This window comes from Dipteris shenzhenensis, chromosome 24 (assembly GCF_047967505.1).
Source record: "Dipteris shenzhenensis isolate YYH24624 ecotype China chromosome 24, Dip_SZ_1.0, whole genome shotgun sequence".
Taxonomy (NCBI): domain Eukaryota; kingdom Viridiplantae; phylum Streptophyta; class Polypodiopsida; order Gleicheniales; family Dipteridaceae; genus Dipteris; species Dipteris shenzhenensis.
The window spans coordinates 21,100,396-21,122,947 of NC_141619.1; the positions used below are offsets into that span (position 1 = coordinate 21,100,396).

At 43.2% G+C, this 22,552-nt stretch overlaps 1 protein-coding gene across 1 annotated transcript; it reads right to left on the reverse strand.

Annotated features, from left to right (window-relative positions):
• Positions 1–318: 318 nt before the first annotated feature.
• LOC147886352 (uncharacterized) lies at positions 319–2,233 on the reverse strand. Its single transcript, XM_087395229.1, has one exon. The coding sequence runs from the start codon at positions 2,231–2,233 to the stop codon at positions 368–370; it is 1,866 nt and encodes a 621-aa protein (XP_087251355.1). The 3' UTR covers positions 319–367.
• Between the last annotated feature and the right edge of the window lie 20,319 nt (positions 2,234–22,552).

A 22,552-nucleotide genomic window follows, 5' to 3' on the forward strand; every position in this document is an offset into this window, starting at 1 on the left:
AAACAATCTAGTTTTTCAGGGACCCAATTTTGGGAGAATGTTGACTGTGTAGATGACATAAAAAGAGCTATACAGTTTTTTGGAAAAAAGAATGAGAACTTTAGAGTGCTAGGAAAGATCTGGAACTAAAGGTTCCTCCCTCTTGTTCTTAAGGGTCTTATCACCTTGTATATTTTTCCTTTATCTTAATACAATCTTGCTTTATTATTTTGAACATGTGTTGATCGGCTTTTCTTTAAAATTGTAGATAATTTATTCATTGGTAGCAAAGCAACAAACCTCACCGGCCTCGACACACCCAATTTGGATATAGCAATATAATATTTACCTATTGGCAGGACTATCCTTTTGAAAATGAGTTCTTTGATCATCCAACATCCTTGACACCGACATACCAGACAGCAGATGCTACCATGGTAGCAACCATGTGGCAGATTTCAGTGCTATGGCTATGCCCGAGCTTGGACGTTCGGGCTAGTGTATTGAACCAGGTTGCGCTTGTGGCAAGGAGTATCTCAGCTACAAGTTTGCTCCAACGAGGCATGACATTCACATATGAATACACCGCCCCAAATGCAGAGCAGAGAAAAGTGAGGCAAACACAGAAACAAAGCTGAACCCACGGGTACTCTCCAGCAGTCGTGACTTTTTTGCTCCCTTCACACGCTAAACAATCTCCTTGGTAAGAATAGTGGAGGCAATGCAATGCCGCATGCTGGCAAAGCTCAAGACAGAATGTGGGACGGCGCATGAGGGAGAGCCCTGCTATCATGCTAGCTGCATCATCTTCCGTCTCTGAAAGTATCTCTGAGACGAATCCAAGGAATGTTGATGTTGTGGCCGGAGACTTGATCAGGCAATCCTTGGCTATAGCGTGCCGGACATAATGTGGCTCGTCAAAGATGCCGATTAACCTTCCTGAGACTCTTTGATAGACGCTGTAAAGTGTTCGTAATGAAAGTCCCGTGGCCACCAGTGTTGCCAACCACAACATACCATGCCCAACCACGCCTCTGGGTGCAAACTTATCGACCTTAAGAGCACCATAAAGCCAGCCACTAACGATGAGCATCAGCTCCACCACATTGAGAAGAAGGGCGAGTAAAATGGGCTTGCTCCTGCAGCGGGTGGTGTGATATGGAAGGAATGTATCACCCGCGAGGGTGATGACATTCCCCGCCTCCGAAGTGTACTGGTAGCTCACTTTGTGGAAACTCAACAGTGATAAGAGCGTGTCGTCACCTGCGATTGCTTCAGCCCCAAGCTTGGACATGACCAGTCGGGGAGTGAACAACCAGACAGCCAAGCCTCGTCCCGAAGCTGCCCCCATGAGGCCTACAGCCACACATACTATTGTGTGTACTACACAGTAGAGAAAAGCTGCACTGCTCACCACAGCTTGACGGCTAGCTGCAAAGCTGCCCACAAGCTTCTCAACGGACACATACGGTGTTGTCACTCCCTCGATCTGGAAAGATGTCACATGCCTCCCCATTGTCGTCGCCTCTTGAACTTCAGCCGGTGCTTCGTTACGCGTTGCGGATCGGGTTGGCCTCATAAACTTCAGGGCCTCCTCACAAAGCAACTTGGCCACAGAATCGACCACAGTAATGTTGCTCTGTGCTGCACTTACATAATAATTCTGGAGAATATGTTGGAAGGTGTCCTCATCGGTGAAAGGAGAATAGATACCACCAGTGGGATCAGCGAACCTGGTGATGCTGAAGTCGGGATGCCTGGGCGAGTGAGTCCAGTAAGCACCAGCAGCAGCAGCAGGAGGCTGTAATTGCGGTCTGAGCTGCCTGCCAACCACAAGAACCAACCATCTCTGCCTGCCCACAACCTCGGTGAGCATGGCCACTTTGAGGCATGCCTGCCAAAGCTCATCAGAATTGGACCAGCACACTAACACTACATCCAAGCGGGTGTTACCTCCGTTGTATCCCGGAGACATCAAGTACCATTCACCACGATCAAGTGCGGACGTCGCTGCCAAGGCCCTCCAGAATGCACTCACTGATGCGAAAATAGATGTGATGCCATTGCTGGACTGAAGTCCACTGCTGGTTCGAACGCCAATCCCCACAGCCCCCCAGAATGCCACGATCTGGGACGACCAGGCTGCGGTCGATGAGATGGCCACATTTTGAGCTGCAGCCTTGGGAATCCACTGTGCTCCTGTTGCTCCTAAGAAGCAGCTAGTAGCCCAGTTCTTTAACGATCGAGATCTCATATATGCTCTCTAATCTCTCGTGTTTTTCCTCCAACCTTTCATGAAGAAGCTCTAACAAGATCCGGCGACGTTCAAAGACAATTGCAGGTTTACAAGTCGCTGGAAAGGGCTCTGTCTGAGCTTGCTGGAAGACCTCCATGAGGTATATATTGAAGGTGGGGTGTGGCACGTTCTAAACATGGAATCTGAAGGCTCAGTCAATACGCGCTTGCTCTTAGCTGTTCTTGCTTTTTTCCCACCGTCAAAGTTGACCTTCTTCATTCAGATAGGTGAGTATCGCCATTCAAGACAATAATATCAAAATAGGATCGCCGACCACGATCGAACCTGGATGAAATTATGAAAGGCCGTGAAAATTTATACTCTTACCGGGATTTATGACTAAAATATGTAAATCCTGGCCCTTAAAATTAAAGGCAACTTCAAACTCCAACCGGGATTTTTCAATTTGGTGAGCACTGCGCGGCCGATCGATGTTAATCGATGCAGAATTGGGAGAAGCTGACGGACGGAGATTGGCCGGCGGACTCACACACGACCTACATGCCGGACGTGGGACTCGATGACTACGACACCTTCCTTTTCCTTCACGCATGGCACATGGTTCACATTTGTGATGCACATTGCAGTCACGGGAGAATGGACAAGATCAAGACAGGCAGCAATAGAAGCTCCTATTGACTGAGAATACATTTTAGAGCAATGCATTAAAGTCCTGAAAGCTTGCTGCTCAGCTTAGAGCACATTCCCACGGCAGCGGAATCACCAAGTTCAGCGGAGATACATCAAAGCGTGTTCCCGCGCGCTCTTCAGGGCACCGCCATGCCAGACTCTGGCGTCAAAATGCCCCGCTAGAGACGGATTTTTCCTCTCTCCCAGCGGGCATTGCGGTGCTGGTCTGAAAGTAGACCTGCCCAGCCCGTTGATTCCTTTCAGCAGTTGCATAACGGATCACACAGGGAGAAGGAGGTTAGCGTCCGATGAAGAGGCGACCTGCTTGAACGGTGAGGAGAGGGTTGGAGCCGGTTGAGCTCTGACGCGGCGACAGAGGGGAACATAATTTGTTTTCCCATCTGAGCAGCAGAGCATACGCGCGGGAATGCCCGCTTATAGTTATTGGCGGAGGTGAAGTTAACTATCAGAGAGCCTCCCCACGCACCACCAGCACCAATACCTGGCAATTGGAGAGGCCAATTGAGGCTGATGGAGGATGAGGGCCTACTCAGCCTGGCTGAGTCGGAGTAACATGCTAGCCCAGAGTTGATGAAAAATTAGACGCAAGTTGCCTTTCTTCCTTCTTCGTGATCTTAATCTGCTAGCCAAAACGAGACTAAGAGTCCCTCCCCACACGGCTGGGACAAACCTACTAGCAACGCCGGATTGCATAGCCTTAGGACTGGTGGACTTCCGGAGCTTGTTTTTTCTCAGCACTGAAATGCTAGCCCAATAGCTCTGTTTCAAGGTTTCCTAGCGTAGCATTCCAATGCCTATGCGCTCTAACTGGTCCATAGACATTGATCATCTTATGTTGACAGAAAGAACCTGCAAAATCCTTGTTAGGCCATCATTAATCATAGTCTGCAACCACACTGTTCATGCGGACATGCCTTTTGCACTGCTAGCGGAGCATCCAAATGCTTGAGTTCTAGCATTGGCAAGAGCGCAGGAAGGTTCTCTAACAAGCCTTGGTAGGTCTTGCACATCAGCTGCAATGTTGAGTCGCTGTTAGCAAAGTGTGGGGATGTGTTCCCTTCAAGGTTGAGTTGTTAGACTTAGCAGCTCCTCCAACTCTAGCAGTAGCATGGGGGTCTCGTTTAAGGCATGACTTGGATGGCCATCCTCCCAAGGGTGGCTTGGCTACACCTAGCCTTGTTCACACAAATATGGTCACAAACTTGTTATGAATATGACATGGGTCTTCCTGGTGACCAGAGATTGGTTTTCCCAGCTATTTGGATTCCACACATGACAGTTGCACATCCATGGAAGTTTTTAATTCATGGAAGGCTAATTAGGCAGGCTAGCTGGTAATTAGCAGGGCGATGGTGCTGGACAAACCACCCTACCGCCGGACATTTGTCCTCTCAAATCCAATTACGACAAGCCATTGAATGTCGCCCACCGGTTTGAACCCACCCTAGAGTGGGTTTCACATCTATCGAGACACTCGTGGTCAAATTATCTCCTTACCAATGGAAAAGCGCATTGGTTGATGTATCTTTTCACAATTGAGCGGATAGGCATTTCCACATTTCCAATATTGTGACATGCCTACTCACAGACAAATTCAGTGTAATCTTAGGCTACCTCATCCCTCACCCAAATGCTTGTGCAATTGTAGTCTAATTCCAGTAAAAATTAGAGTTTTCTTGGAATGATGGTCATTGAAGGCCTCGTCTTGGGTGGGAGCTTCTCCAAATACTTTGCCTCCTTGACCGTTTGACAGCTTTGGAGTCCTTGCATTTTGAGAGTATGGCAAAGGCTTGTTTTCAATTGTCTTTCATTAGGTCCATCCCTCTCTCTTATTGATTCTATGTTTTTGTTCGATCTTTCATCCCTTTCAGCCAACATTTGTTGATTCTGTAGTTGTAAGAACTTTTGGAAAAGCTGAGCCGCTAGATGACAATATTTTGCACACCTACTGCTCTTTGCTTCTTTGGTGTTTGCCATGACACTACTTCGTTGGAGTTCCTTCCTAGTAGTGTTGATAAGCCTGCTCTCTAATTTTCAGTTTGGTTCATTTTTATCTCAGTGATATAGTCACTATACATCTTAATTTGGTTCGTTTTGCAAGGGAACAGAGCGTTGCTAGTTTTCATTTATTCTTATCCTAAAGTTAGTTTTCATTTGTTCTTATCCTAAAGTTTGTTAAGTGTTCTCTATGGAATTCCTATGCCTACTAGCTGTTAGACGGATGGATGTGAAATATGCCCGATTTCTAGAAGCATTTTGTAAGTAGAAATCTTCATTACAAACGTAAGGAATTTTCTTAGTTTGGAGCAGCATTGTGGTTCTTTTGTCTACAGTTATGACAGTGATATTTAGACAAATAGGTTGAACAATAGATGACTAACATGGCCCAAAATTTTGACATAAAGATGATGGTACAGATTGATATGTAAACAAAAATTTACTAAGAGCAATATGTTAATCTAGCAAGTTCATTGTAGGCCTATGCATAATGCTGACCATCAATCGGCTCAAATTTACAATGCAGCAAGAAATTTCTCTTTGCCTCTTTCAAAAATTTCTTAGACTTTTCCTCTTCACCTTGTTCATGCAGAATTTGTCGAAGGCTTTGTGTGAAGAATTTGCTGAAAGTCTTCTCAAAATAGGTAGGTCCTTCAAACATAACTCCATTGTCATGGCTACCTATATTTGGACAGAACATGATTGGACGTAAGACTAAATTAGAGACCACAGGTTTCTTGCCATCCACCAAAGACTTGAATATTTGCATCACATTAGATATATCAAGATTCCTATTATTGGTAAAAATAGTTGTTGATTCCACATCTCGAGCATTCACAGCACAGGGCTTTTGTCCCCATATATATCTGACATCACCTTCTATGATTGTCTCATTGAGATGCAAATTGAGATTCTTTATTAACATGAGCTCATCTTGATCTACTAACTCTTCTTCCTCTATATTTTCTCTGTCCTCCTCTTTCTCTTTACCTGAAGTTTTTGAGCGGAGGAACGTTGCCTTTTTTTCAAAGTAGCCTTTGGAATTGTGTCCTCTTTATCTTTTACATGTACTTTATGAACGGAGGAACGTTGTCTTTTTATGAAAGTAGCCTTTGGAACTGTGGCCCTTGCAATATTAATCTTTTCTATATTGTGTCTTTATTTTCCTTTGATAGGTTGCACCAAAGTGGTCATGGTCGTCCTTCCTCTTCCTCTATCTTTTGTATTTGTTTAGGCCACAATGGTTGTGTCGCTTCTTCATTTTTCAGTTCAAACGTAGCTTCTGCTTCTGCTTTTATCTCAAAGTGTTTACGTGCAAACCCTTGATGTGGGGCTCCTTGTCTAGGATGCTTCTGAGCCAAACTAGGAGATCTCTCATCCTACTTGTGTCCTCTTTGTTTTTGAACCAAACTAGCATCCATCTAATCCTGCTTGTGCCCTCACTGCTCTTGATTGAATTCATGGTCTATCTTGAGTGATGATGTCTTAAAGTACTCAAACATAATCTTTTGACGCAACCTACTTGCCTCTACATTCGGCAATGTACTCCATTCATCCATGAGATCCTGTAATGGAGTTTGTCATTCTGTAAAGTTTGATGGTGGAGGAGGTGGCCTTGCGAACCTATTTCAAAGACCTCTTGATAAGATGAATGATAGCCCCCAATATTAGGTTGTGAACACTTCACAAAAATATCCAAGTATGGGCTCTTTGGTTCCATAGTAATTCCCACAACCATGCTAGAAGTTGTATCTTTCTTAAAGAAGCTTGCATTCCATGGCTCCTCATTTTGCTCCATATCTTTCCTTGACATCATCAGATGTAGTTCAGTTTTTCTTTGAATGAGAAACCAAACTTTTCTTCCCATGTGCATGTGAGTCCACTTCCCTTCAAAGTTAACATGGGCATACTCTTTCACATTGAAATGTAAGGTGGTGCTAGAGACAAAAGCTCTAATCTCTTGAGAGTGCTCCATAATAGTTGAAAACCCTACATGAAAAATAATTCACAAGACTTTAGATACAATGCTTCAATAAAATAGCCAATAAGGCATTAAAGTACAAACTAAAAAACAATATATTTTGCCCATCATACTGTAATGTGCCCAAGCTGAAAGACAATGCATTTTGCCCATCATACTGTAATGTGCCCAAGCTATAATGTGTCCACTGATACAATCAAGTGTGTGTCCATTTAACAAATTCTTTGAATGGATGATCAAAAATAGCCTGAAAGGCTTTACAAGGCTCAATATATATACATAAATTAAAAAATAATAGCCAATATTAAGGCTTTACAATGAGATGATAAAGAATAAAACTATGATGTGTCCATCATTAACAATTGCATTGTGTCCGCTGAAACTCTGCCCACTGAAACTCTAACTCTAATGTGCCATCTGTCATCTAAAACTTTGCTCATAGTGTTGTGTTATGAGTGTGAAGCCACATGTGAAGGTAGGACTGATGCTAAGCTATACCAACCGTCGAATCGAAAAAAATGTAAGAAATAATTTCTTTTTCATATTCATGTTAATAGGTTACCTGCAAGACAAGAGTTATAAACAAATTTTGATCATTTTCACATATAATTAAAGTATATTTAATTTAGCAAAACTAAATTAAATATACTTTAAATATACATTTAATGTAAAATGAATTAAAAATTAAAGATTAAATAAAAATTACAAACTAATGAAATAGAGATTATGTAAACACATAAATTATACACTAAGGTAAAATAATAAAAAATAAAATGATGAAATGATAGACATTAAAAAAATCCTTCATTTTATTCTCTTATATATATATATGTATCTACATATATATTCATATATATATATAGCAAAACATTTTAAACTAAATTAAATATACATTTAATGTAAAATAAAATAAAAAATATAAATATAAATACATTATTTAAGATAAACTTAAATTAAAAAATACAAAAAATTATATATTAAATTCATTAATTTTGATTTAAATAAAAAATGATATACAAACTAATAAAATAAAAATTATGTAAACACATAAATTATAAACTAAGTTAAATAATTAAAAATAAAATGGTGAAATGGTAGACATCCAAAAAAACCCTTCATTTTTTTGTCTTATATATATGTGTGTATGCATATATATATATATATATACATTTTAATAAGTTATCTTCAATATTTTAAAATAAATTAAATATATTCAATTAATTTAAACCCTCCCTCTCCACTTTATGCTGGATTAACTAATAACTAATTAATTAACTAACTAATCCTCCTTCCCTCATCTCCTCCTTCCATCGCCTTCCATTCGTGTCCCATCCCCTCTCTTCCATCGCATTGTGATAAAGATTTGGGCCAGAGCGACAGAAGTTTGGAAAGTCGACGAAAGTTTAGGAGTGATTGGGCGATTAAGGGGTGGGGATTAGAGGGTGGGAAGAAAGGAGATCAGGGGATTAAGGTGGTGGTAGCAATTACGGGGTGGAGAGAAAGGGGAGGAGAAAGGAAAATCTCTACCTGTTAGGGTCGTCGGGCTCGACGATGATGAATTAGGGGAGGAGGAGATTAGGAAAAGAAGAGGTGAGGAAAGTGAGAATAGAAAAGAGAAGGATTCAAATTTCTAGAGAGTTTGGGAGAAAATTTTCCAGAGAGATTTCAATTTGAAATATAAACTAAAAGTGCGGGAGGATTTAAATTTAAACTACAAACAAAAGAGCCGACATTCTCCTAAACAAAAAACCCGACATTCTCCTAAACATTCTTTCATCCTTTCCTCACTGAACATGCACGACATTCTCTTTCCCAAGATCTCTTACCGATAATAGTACATTGGTAAGAGATCTTTCCGACACTTTTTCTTTGTTGTAGTTTTTAAGAGTACGACACTTCTACTTGGCTCCCCTCCCAATTTCTTCTCACTCCCTTCTCTTGTACTTCTTCTTGGTTCCGCATCCCAATTTCTTCCAACCTCTTTCTCTCCCTCCATCCTGCTCCCAAATGTCCGTCAATCAAAATTTCCGTCGACATTCAAATGTCCGTTGCTCACCACAACATCAATTTCTTGTCATCCCCCGCCATAGCATCGATTTTCTGTTGTCACCCGCCACATCACTCACATCGTTCAAAACTTTATGTTCAAAAATTATATGTTCAAATTTTTTGTCGTTTGCCACATCGCCAACCATCACCATGACCAATGCCCTCGCCATCGCCATCGCCATTGCCTGCAGTCTCACCATTGCTTCCCATTATCCACCACCTTTATCCACCGTCGCTACCCATTATCTGCCACCATCGCCCTTCATTTTTTTGTCTTTTATATATGTGTGTATGCATATATATATATATATATATATATATATATATATTAATAAGTTATCTTTAATATTTTAAAATAAATTAAATATATTCAATTAATTTAAACCCTCCCTCTCCACTTTATGCTGGATTAACTAATAACTAATTAATTAACTGACTAATCCTCCTTCCCTCATCTCCTCCTTCCATCGCCTTCCATTCGTGTCCCATCCCCTCTCTTCCATCGCATTGTGACAAAGATTTGGGCCGGAGCGACAGAAGTTTGGAAAGTCGACGAAAGTTTGGGAGTGATTGGGCGATTAAGGGGTGGGGATTAGAGGGTGGGAAGAAAGGAGATCAGGGGATTAAGGTGGTGGTAGCAATTAAGGGGTGGGGAGAAAGGGGAGGAGAGAGAAAAATCTCTACCTGTTAGGGTCGTCGGGCTCAACGATGATGAATTAGGGGAGGAGGAGATTAGGAAAAGAAGAGGTGAGGAAAGTGAGAATAGAAAAGAGAAGGATTCAAATTTCTAGAGAGTTTGGGAGAAAATTTTCCAGAGAGATTTAAATTTGAAATATAAACTAAAAGTGCGGGAGGATTTAAATTTAAACTACAAACAAAAGAGCCGACATTCTCCTAAACAAAAAACCCGACATTCTCCTAAACATTCTTTCACCCTTTCCTCACTGAACATGTATGACATTCTCTTTCCCAAGATCTCTTACCGATAATAGTACATTGGTAAGAGATCTTTCCGACACTTTTTCTTTGTTGTAGTTTTTAAGAGTACGACACTTCTACTTAGCTCCCCTCCCAATTTCTTCTCACTCCCTTCTCTCGTACTTCTTCTTGGTTCCGCATCCCAATTTCTTCCAACCTCTTTCTCTCCCTCCATCCTGCTCCCAAATGTCCGTCAATCAAAATTTCCGTTGACGTTCAAATGTCCGTTGCTCACCACAACATCAATTTCTTGTCATCCCCCGCCATAGCATCGATTTTCTGTTGTCACCCGCCACATCACTTGCATCGTTCAAAACTTTATGTTCAAAAATTATATGTTCAAATTTTTTGTCGTTCGCCACATTGCCAACCATCACCATGACCAATGCCCTCGCCATCGCCATCGCCATTGCCTACAGTCTCACCATTGCTTCCCATTATCCACCACCTTTATCCACCGTCGCTACCCATTATCTGCCACCATCACCACCTGCCCACCATCGCTATTGCCACCATCACCCGCCAGTGCCTTTCGATAAAGGCAAGGGGTTGTCCCCTTCCCTTATCCCCTCCTTCCGTCGCCACCCTTTCCTCACCCCTCCTTCTGTCGCGGCTCTTCTCTCATCCCCTCCTTCTGTCGCGACTTCCATTCGCATCCCATCCCTCTCTTCTACATCCTTTGTCTCTCTACTCTTACTGCTTCTGTTGCCCAAAAGATTCGTTTCCCTCTCCCTTGTCTCTCAATTTTAGTTTCTTAAATATTTACGAAAAGGAAACATGGATATAAATTCTTCATACCTAGCTAAGCTGGCTGAAGGTTTTGTAGATAGGATGTAGACTCAGTTTTGTAGATAGGCTCCTTGATTCTTCCTCTTACTCCTTCTTGCTCCAATTGATTGAGATAAGAATGAATGAAGAGAAGAAGACCTTTTTATACTTCTTTAGGGTAAATTAAGATTTTCCTTTTCTACCCTTCTCTTTTCTTTTTCCTTTTCACTAGCCTTTTTCCTTTTCCTTTCCTTTCACCCTTCTCTTTGTTTCATATTAAGCACAATTGTTCTTGAGTAATTATACTCAATTATTTTCATAATAGACATACCTTTTTAGAAAGTGACTAACCTCACAAATAGTTTTCTATAGTCATCCTTCTCTTGATTAATAAATATCCTACCAGGCATAAATGATTTCATAATAATTAGACTTGATTATTTTCATAATGAATACGAGTTTTTTTAAACTACTAACCTCACAAATACTTTTCATGTCAATTGTTACTCAAAATTGGCTATCCATTGAATCGTGCCTTTTTTAAAACTACTAACTTTATGAATTCTTAGGTGTGTTACCCAAACAAGTACTTATCGGATGGGGGCTCCACTTTGCACCTAAGTCAATACCACCTAGGTTAAGGCGCATGCAAAGTATTGTGTCCATCGGATAAGCTTAGCATTGTCGATCAAGCAATAAACACCATTTTTTCCTCAGTGTGATGCACATTCATTTAAAAAAAAAGCTCCTAAGTGTGTTATCCAAATAAATACTAATCGGATGGATGGGCCACATTGCATGCAAATAAATACGACCTAGGTTGAGGTGTGTGAAAAATATTGTGCCCATCGAATATGCTTTGTATGGTCAATCAAGAATTAAACATAGTTTTTGCCTCAGTGTCGTGCACAACCATATAAAAGCATGGCCCTAGGTGTGTTATTCCAACAAATACTTATCGGATGGGCATGCCACTTTTCAAGCATGTAAATACCACATATTTTGAGATGCATGCAAAGTATTGTGTCAATAAGATATGATTTGCATGGTCGACGATCACACATTATACACCATTTTCCCCCTAGTGTTATGCACCACCATAGAGGAACGTAGTCCTAGGTGTGTTATTTGTACAAGAACTTATCGTATGGGCACGCAACTTTGCACACAAGTCCATACCATCTAGTTTGAGGTGCATGCAAAGTATGTTAGATATCAATGCTCCACTCTCATGTAACTACGCGGGAACCAGCTAAGTGTACTTGTAAGCCCCCCATATGAGGAGAAGGCATTTGAGTAGCTCGGTTATCCGGTAGCACCTGGTTTGGACACCAGATGGGGGCCATGTGTGGCCTGATGTCTGGACAGCTTCAGATAGAGTTGGCACACCTCCAACTAGGCTACATGCAAGTGCGGGAAGGCATCCCTTGACTGACCACACTGAGGGTAGATGGAGCATTTCCCGGGGTAGCCCACTCTCAAGTTGCGGGGCCCGTTTGGAGCCTCAGATGATCCCGGATGGCTGTGGGCCGAATGGTGTCCGTAGGTCAGTTGCTCTATTTTGCACACCAGTTCTATCATATGGTCGGTGGCCTATTTCGGGACCAACCCCCAGTGGATTGTTTTGGGTGGACTGGGTCGGTCACCCAATTGAGCCTAACCGACTACGACTGGTGGCTATATAAGAGCAAGCCCGTGAAGCCCATTTCATCACTAGCTACAGCAACCTTGATTCCTTAGCATTCAGCCTCTGTCTTCTACTGTTTCCATCATGCCATCGAAGCTTCTTTCACAGGAGCACATGGCTAGGAGGCAGCGCCATCTATTGTATCAATTCTATAGTAATCAAATTTTTGATTCTCCATACTATCTTGTTTTCTCTCGTGTATGAGATCCTGTTATCTGTTGAGCATAGATGTTTTATTATTTTCTTACATGGTATTAGAGCTTGGACTCTAGCAAGAAGATTTGGTAGTGTGTTTCTGTTTGCGAGCAGATTGTGAGAGATGGCCTAGCCCGCAAGACTGCGAATCCCACTGTTCGGCGAAAGCGAAAAGTTAGACGGCTCTAACTATCCTCTCTAGAAGTTCAAGATAAAGACCATCCTAAGTGCATATGAGCTTTGGGACACTGCTACTGGGGTGGACGTGAGGCCAGTTCTGAGACCGGATCCAACCAATGCAGGACAACAGATAGTACCTGAGATTCTCCTATGGACAAGAAGAAATGCAGATGCATTGTGTTCTATTGTCTGTAGTGTCAGTGATTCCGTCATGGCGTTAATTCAACATATCACCATAGCGGAGGAGGCATGGACGGTCTTGAAAAATCAGTACGAGACCACGAATCAGATGTGGATTCAGAATCTCGAGACTCAACTCACAAACAAAAAATTATTTGAGTCTGAAGCGGCAGAGAAGTTCATCACTAGGGTGAAAAATCTGCGCCATCAGATGACTGCAATTGGCATCACCATCACCAGCGAGAATCTAGCACGAAGGTGCATACGGATTCTCCCACCAAAGTACTACGGTCTTGCTACGGCACTAAATATGCAAAATAGAAATATGCCCCTCAACTTTGAGGATTTCAGCGTGATGCTTCTGGAGGAGGAGATGCGTCAAAAGATGAGGACTGGAGAAGATTCGGCTTTCTGGATTGGATCAAAGAAAGGTAAGGGTAAGGACTCTAGTAACCCATCTTCTTCTGATGATAAAAAGAGAAAGAAGAAGATCAAGTGCTTCTATTGCAACAAGGCAGGGCACAAGCAGAATGAGTGCCGCAAGAAGATTGCAGATGAGAAGAACGGAGTGAAGAAAGAGTCTAGCAACAACGCGCAGACAGTACCAATAGAGCTGTTCATTGCAATTGAGGAGATTTGCATGGAGGCAGTTCATGTACCTGTGGATGAACCTTGGATCATTGATAGTGGTGCATCATGCCACATGACCAGTCGGAAGGATTGGTATGCCTCTCTACAGTCCGTAGGGAATGACATCATGGTAACAGTCGGCAATGATGCAAAATGTCCAGCAAAAGGAAAAGGTACGATTGCTCTCAAGTCAGATGGAGTTGTAAAACAGTTGTCCGATGTTCTTTATGTGCTAGATATCAAGAGGAACTTGTTGTCCATTTCTGTGATCACGGATCGGGACCTCAAAGTTCAATTCAATAAGAATGGTGCATAGATACTGGATCTTCAAGGAAAGGTCATTGGTAAAGGTACACGGCACAACAACATTTTTGAACTCTCAGCTTTCAGTGCTCGAGCAGATGTGAAGAACACTAAGCTGTGGCATGAGAGGTTTGGTCATCTAAACCTTAGTTCTTTGAAGGAGATGCATAAAAGTGGAATGATTGCAAACCTACCAGAAATTTTAGATATGCCCGATGTATGTGAAGCTTGCATGATGGGCAAGCAGCATCGGCAGCCCTTTCCTAAAGAGGCCAGTAGAGCAAAGGATCCTCTAGAGCTCATTCACACAGACCTCTGTGGAAAGATGGAGACGGAAGCTTTGGGTGCTTCCTTCTACTTCATGATGCTGATCGACGACTACAGTAGAAGGATATGGATATACTTCTTGAACACGAAAGACGAGGCTTTCAGTAGGTTCAAGGAATGGCATGTGATGGTTGAGAAAGCATCAGGGAGGAAGGTGAAGAAGCTGAGATCAGACAGAGGTGGAGAGTTCACATCGACTGAATTTGAAAGTTACTGTAAAAGTCATAGAATCATGAGGCAAAAACCCTAGCCACATACATCACAGCAAAATGGAGTAGCAGAATGCAAGATGCACGTCATCTATGAAATGGGCCGGAGTATGATGAAAGGGAAAGATTTGCTCTAGTAAGAATCCTTCAGCTGCACATTTCAGAGTTTTTGGATGTGATTGTTTTGTGCATGTCCCTGATGCTACCAGGACCAAATGGGAACCGAAGAGCTGGAAGTGTATTTTCTTGGGCTATAGTGAAGAGGCGAAGGGCTACCGTCTCTATAACCCTATACCGCCACCAACAGCAGACCGAACTCCCCCAACGGTGCTTGGGAGGATTCAAGACAAAGAAGATGAAGAAGATCCTGCAGAACCACAACGGCAATGGCCATTCCCGAAGTGGGTAAAGTAGCTTTTGGATGGCAAAGAACCTCCAGCAATTGAGGAGGAACCATCCGAACACCGCCGGTCCAAGAGCTTAGAGGAGCAAAGAAGGGCGCAGGAACACTTCATCAACTATGCTTTGATGACAGAAGTGATCCGTGATGATGAACCCAAGTGTCTTGAAGAAGCACAAGGCGATGATAGGTGGATGGAGGCTATGCAGTCGGAGTATGGCTCCAAAATGAAGAACAACTCTTGGGACCTTGTGGATCAACCACCAAAATGCAAGGTAATCGGAACCAAGCGGGTGTACAAGTCCGACGGCATGTTGGATAAGTACAAGGCTTAGCTCATGGCAAAAGGATTTGCACAAGTACATGGTTTTGATTATCAAGATACTTTTGCTCCCACAGCTCGACTAACCACAATTCGCAGTGTTTTGGCTTTAGCTGCCCAGGGAAGTTGGCCCCTGTTTCAGATGGATGTGAAATCTGCCGTTCTGAATGGAGATCTAAGGAGGAGGTATACGTGGAACAACCACCAGGTTTTGAGATCCCCAGTTCAGAAGGTAAAGTTTGCAAACTGAAGAAGGCACTTTACAGGCTGAAACAAGCCCCATGAGCATGGTACCAGCGAATTGATGCCTACTTTCTGTAAAGAGGAACCCATCTGATGCAAATTTGTATATCTTCAAAGAAGGAGGCAGGTGTATGATCATGGTCCTTTATGTGGACGACCTTGTCATAATAGGGAACCATGAAGAGAAGATCTTGCAGACGAAGCATTTGCTAGGAAGAGAGTTTGAAATGACAGACCTCGAACTAATGCAATTTTGTTTGGGGATAGAAGTTTGGCAAGAGCCGAAACAGATCTTCATTTCACAACTGAAGTATGCTGGAGAGATATTGAAGGCATTTGGCATGGCTAAGTGCAAAACACTTGGTACCCCTATGGAGGTTGACGCGAAGCTCTCAAACGAGGATTCATCACCACTGGTGGACAAAGCAAAGTACAGAAGGCTTGTGGGCAGCTTGATCTACTTGTGCAACACACGACCGGACATCAGCTTTACGACTGGTATACTTAATAGGTTTTCCAATAAGCCTCGGGAGAACCATTGGAGGTCAGGGATGCGGGTGCTGAAATACATCAAAGGCACACTTGATTATGGCATCACCTATACCAAGGGCAACATCTTGACCAGATTCTGTGACTCGGATTGGGTAGGAGACTGTTGAGAGTTCACGCTCAACATCATGTGATCATGTGTGCATAGCACCATCACGTGATCATATGTGCATAGCACTAACCTTATAGAGTGCTATAAAGGAAAGGGTTAGCTCCCCTAACCCTAACCCTAAAAGGGTTTGTATATATTCTATTTTTTCAACTAATTCTAGTGTACAGTTAGTCATTTGTGGTGTGCTCTCTAGCTGTGCCCTCTCTCCTCATCTCCACTCTTCTCCTCTCCCCTCTTCATATTTTGTCATGGTATCAGAGCTCCCTTGTCTTCCGTTGAGACATTGAGTTTCTTGAGAGTGTGAGAGAGATTGTGAGATTGAGAGTTCTCTTGAGTGATTGTGAGATTCTTCCGTTCACTTCCGTTGAGAGAAATTTCCGTCATTGAGAGGAAATTTCCGTCCATTATTCTTTCTTTGAGTTCATTCTTGAGAGATTTTAGTTCCTTCTCTTGAGTGTTTCTTATTCCGTGAGAGAGAGAGACCTCTGAGTGTTCATTGAAAGCTTCAAGAGCTATTATTGTGTGAAAGAGATAGGGTGAGAAAGAAAGGTTTTAGTCTCATTCTCAGAGAAAGAGATAGAGAGGTGTCTCAAGAGAGTTTGAGAGTGTTTTCTTTTTCAAGAGAAGCCCACGGCAACAATAGCAAACGAAGCTCCAACAATACTCAAGCTGCCGCTCAAGGGTCTTCATTCGAGTTGAGAAACTTGCCGCGTTGAGAAGCTCCAAGGCATCTCCTTCGTGAAATGATTATCGTTGCCAGAGCTTTCCTGACCGGAGAACAAATTGTTGTCCACTACGCTTGTGGCCGAAAGGGAGACAAAACGTTGCTCACCCCAACTTTGATAGGATTCCTTGGGCGTGCAGGATCCATTCGCTCCTTGAGCAGCACGGGGCGATTTCTCCCAGCTCCCGTTTACTTTTCTAGCAGGAAGGTGCTCCGAAGAAGATTTTCTTTGATCGGTCAGCTGCTGCTCTGGGTGGGGATTCTACTCAAAGCCGTAGGTCTTCGACGAAGATATTCCTACGACATTACAATTCGATCTTGCTTCAGCCACTGAGCGTGAAGCTGAAATGCCGTCCTGTATAGCAGCACCTTGAGCTGCATTTCCATGGGCGGACCCAGACCCATTCCGAACGACCTCAACATCCGCAACGAAGCCTCTCCTCCACGGACGCTGCCGACTCCAGAAAGCTAACCGGCGGCTTCTCCAACAGCTGCCTCAACGAGCTCCGACCTCCTGAGCGACGCGCTCCAGCTCCACGACAAGCTCCATCGCCAGCGACGCGCTCCGGCTCCTCCGCATGCCCGCGCTCTTCAACAGAGCTCCAATCAGCCTCTCTAACGAAAACGACGACGAAATCTTCGAGATTCCGTCGGCATCTCCAAGATTTCGGCGGCCCACGAGGCGACACGTGGCATCCCACACTCAACCCAACCTTATCCTCAGGGTCACCACTCACCCCAGAAGTGGTTTGCAGGTTGACACGTGGCAGACCTTATCTGCCACGTCACCATCGGAGCCACGTCATCAGTGCCACGTAAGCAGTCCACGTCATCGTTGCCATGTCAGCTGCCACATCAGCTGCCACGTCATCACTGCCACGTCAGTTGCCACGTCATCTGCCACGTCATCTGGCCATGTCATCTGTGCCACATCATCTGCCATGTCACTTGTGCCACGTCATCTGTGCCACATCATCATTGCCACGTCATCAGTGCCACGTCATCAGTGACACCTCAGCACTGCCACCTCAGCACAGAGCTTCACTGGCACACCTCTTGCTAAGCACAGTGCCACATCATCACTGCATGTGACTCACAGTGACATATCATCATTGAGCACCATTTGCACTCCTTTTGCCCCTCCACCTAGATCAAGTCATATCTCTTGATCCAGGAAGAATTTGAGGGTGCTCCAAAAAGGAAAGTCGCTCGATTTTTCGTGCTCTATGCGCTCGTTACATCACACGCACATTTCGGCGCAAGTTACACTCACATTTGAGCCTCGTCGACAAAACCACTTCCTTCACGCACATTTGCCTCTACATCGACGCATCTGACCCAACACTTAAAAAGAACAAAGGAAAAGGAATTATTTGCTGTTCTTTCATCGATCGACGGTTGGTTTAGATCTAGATCAGAGTAGACTAGATCGCCATAGAGGGGACGCTTTGAATTCCCCAAGTTGCCAATCTAAGCCATGCCCGAAATTCCCGACTAGTACCTACTCGGAGTCAGTCCATACGCTCACATCCGATTTCACATCATTACATTACCTGAAACCTTACGTTCATCAGTTCAGTGAGCAGACTTCAGAGTTCAGAGGCATTGCAGATTGATTCAGTGGGCAGATAGCACTTGATTTCACACACACATGCCACCATTGTAAAGCCTATTTGGCTATCTCACGGCATCGTGCACATCATTTTTCAGCCTTGTAAAGCCTCTTGGCTATTCCCGGCATCATTGCCACAAGCCTTGTAACACAGGTCAGATCTTATTTACTGCAGTTCTATCTTCACCGACGGTACAGAGATTTCACTTGGCATCTTCAGTGTATTTGCAGTTGATTCATACAGAGTTTTTCAGGACACTTTTGAGTACATTGTTTGCACCATGTCGACTAGCAACCTCAATCTGGAGGCATCTGCTAAGTTAGACAACTCCAATTATGGTACATGGAAATACCGAATGGAGACCATTCTTGTGCTTCAGGACAAATGGGAGTATGTCGATGGATCCATACCTAGACCATTGGCCGATCCAGCCACCAGTAGCTCTACTCCATCTGTTGTCACAGCACCAGCAACGGGATCTACATCGGGATCTACATCTACACAAACAGTTTCCGCATCAGTAGCAGATCCTGCCATTGCCCGAGCTCAAGCAGAATGGGATAAGAAAGACAAGTATGCCTATCACCTGATTAAGCAGAATGTGCAAGATGTCATGCTAGGACAGCTCAACACAGTCAAGACATCAAAAGAAGCATGGGATATGTTCGCAGCTCTCTACGAGTCCAAGAACACATCCAGGATTCTCACCTTGAGAAACCAGATCAACCAGAGTTTCCGCAATAGCAATGAAACTGGTCATGCTTATGTACTCCGCATCAAAGACTACAACAATCAACTTGCAACAGCAGGAGAAACTATGAATCCCGCAGAAATGGTTCAAGTAATCCTGAATGGACTAGGAGAAGGATATGAGAATCTGGTCCAGAGTATTGCCATCCAACGGCAAATTCCAACACTTGTAGAACTTCAGTCAGTTCTACTTGGTGAAGAACTCAGGACTCAAGCCATTCAAGCACGTAAAGGTCATTCTAATGATCAGGCATTCACCGCTTCAGACAGAAGCAGAGGCAAAGGCAGAAACAGAGGTAGATCATATCAGAAAAGTGGTCATCATCATCATCAAAATCAAAGTCAGAATCAGCATCAGCATCAGCAGCATCCTCAGCAACATCAAAATCAGCAAAGAGGAAATCATTCCAACCGAGGAAGATTCCAAGGACGAGGGAATGCATCCACCAATGTGTCAAACATTCAATGCAACTATTGTCACAAGTTTGGACACTATGAAAGAGATTGCCGCAAGAAGCAGTATGACCAAAGCGGTCAATCCAGCAGTAATCGAGGGAATTCCCGAGGAAGAGGAAATCATCGTGGTGGACATTCTAGTCACAGTCATTTTGCAAATGAACATGGCAATATGTTTCTTGCAAGTGAGGAATTGCATCAGACTGATACAATGCACCTAGACACTGATTTCAATCCCAAAGAAGATTTCAGCTATCAAGTCGACCAAGTGGAACAGGATCCTTGGTACATCGACAGCGGTGCATCATCTTATATGACAAATCATCAGGAATGGTTCACAGAAATGAAGCCATTAGAAGGTCAAAAGAATGTCATCTATACAGCAGACAATACACCAAATCCGGTTCAAGGGACAGGTGTTATCCCTATGAACAATTTCACTGGTACAAAAGGATTAGTCAAAGATGTGCTCTATGTTCCGAAGCTCAGCAAGAACCTTTTGTCAGTAGGTCAAATGACGGAACACAACTACAAAGTCATCTTCGACGGTGATGAATGCACTATCAGAGACAAATCCAAAAGAGGTCAGCTAGTAGCAAAAGGTGTCAAGGAAGGACGCTTGTACAGGATGCTAGCTACAGTACCAGATAAGCATGCCATGTCAGCTCAAATGCAACAGATGCCACTATCTGCAAAATGGCACAAGAGATATGGTCATGTCAACTTCAAGTACTTGTTAGATCTAAGGAATCAAAATATGGCAATTGGGATTCCGAAGCTACAGTTTCTTGGAAAGGTTTGTGAAGCATGCTGCTTCGGCAAACAAAAGCGAACCAACTTTGTCAGAAGTACCTCTCGTGCACGAGGTATTCTTGATTTAATTCATACAGATGTATGGGGTTATGCCCAGACCCGCAGCATCAATGGTTCACTTTATTACTTGACCTTCATCGACGACTACAGCAGATATTGTTGGGTCTACTTTCTGAAAGAAAAATCTGAAGTGTTTGCCAGATTTCAAGAATTCAAAGCCATGGTAGAAAACCAAACAGGTAGAAAGATCAAGGTCATGAGATCAGACAGAGGAGGTGAATACATGTCTTCAGCCTTCATGAACTTTTGCAAAACTCACGGCATTCGAAGACAATTCACATGTGCGGATACTCCTCAGCAAAATGCAATAGCTGAAAGGAAGAATGGGACTTTAGCAGACAGTGCTAGAGCAATGCTTAGTGAAAAGCATCTTCCGAATCAGTATTGGGCAGAAGCAATAGCTACAGCTAACTACTTGCTTAATCGGCTTCCTACCGAACCGATACAAGGTATGACTCCTTATGAAGCATTCACTGGACACAAGCCACGCATTGGGCATCTCCGCATATTTGGTTGCATAGCATATGCCCACATACATGATGATCATCGCAGGAAATTGGATGCGAAGTCACGCAAATGCATCATGGTTGGCTACAGTGAAGAAAGTAAAGCATACAAATTGTATGATCCCATCAACCGCAAAGTCATCATCTCCAGAGATGTAATCTTCGATGAGGAATCAGAATGAAAAACCTCACTTACACAGGAGATAGAAGCATCGACTTCACAGTCATCTACAGAACAGGTTGATGAAGAAGAGCAAGAATTGCCAGCAACACCCCAATCAGCGTCACAGCAGCTCAGACGGTCTACTAGGGAAAGCAGACCACCAGCCAGATTGACATATGCTCAAAAAGGCAAAGCAATTCAGGTGGAAACCACCAACTATGCTCTTATGACTACCGAAGACGCAGTAGATAAGCCAGAATGGCAAACTGCTATGAATGAAGAAATGGATGCTTTGTATAAAAACAACACTTGGGAATTATGCGACCTTCCACCAGGAAAGAAGGCCATAGCCAACAAATGGGTATACAAAGTGAAGTACAATCCAGATGGCAGTATTCAAAGATACAAAGCCAGATTAGTTGCAAAAGGATTTGCACAACAATATGGTCAAGATTATGATGAGACTTATGCTCCAGTAGCAAAGATGGATTCCATACGGTTCTTGATATCACTAGCGACACTCAGTACATGGAATGTGTATCAGCTCGATGTCAAGAATGCATTTCTCAATGGTTATCTAGACGAGGATGTCTACATGCAACAACCAGCTGGTTATGTTGAACCAGGAAAAGAGAACAAGGTTTGCCATCTCAAGAAAAGTCTCTACGGCTTAAAGCAAGCACCCAGAAGTTGGTACAGCAGAATTGACAAGTATTTTGCTGATCTGGGATACATGAAGTCCAATGCAGATCATACTCTCTACTACAAAGTTCAAGGGGAAGATATTACTATTGCACTTTTGTACGTAGATGATCTGATTGTGACAGGAAGCAAGGATAGCTTCATCAGAAAGCTAAAACAAGACTTATCTGCAGCGTTCGACATGAAAGATCTTGGACTTATGCACTATTGTCTTGGAATTGAGTTCTGGAGAGATTCAGATAGCACATTCATGAGTCAGCTCAAATATGTTGACAGTCTCCTGAAGAAGTTTCATATGGCAGATTGCAAGATTGCAGCCACTCCCATGGAACAGAGTTTGAAACTTACTAAAGATTCAGAAAAGCCTACAGTCAATGACAGATACTATAGGCAACTCATTGGATCTCTTATATATTTGACAATCACACGGCCAGATATTTGTTATGCAGTAAGCTCACTAGCATAGTTTATGGCAAATCCAAAACAGTCTCACTGGAATGCAGCCAAAAGAGTCTTGAGATACATCAGAGGTACAAGACAATTTGGGATAGAATACAGAGGAAGTCATCCACGGTTGCATGGATACTGTGATAGTGACTATGCTGGAGATCATGAGACCAGGAGATCGACACAGGGATATGCATTTTTCCTTGGTCAAGGTGCTATATCATGGTTGTCAAACAAACAGCCAACTGTTTCTTTGTCTTCGACTGAAGCAGAATATAGAG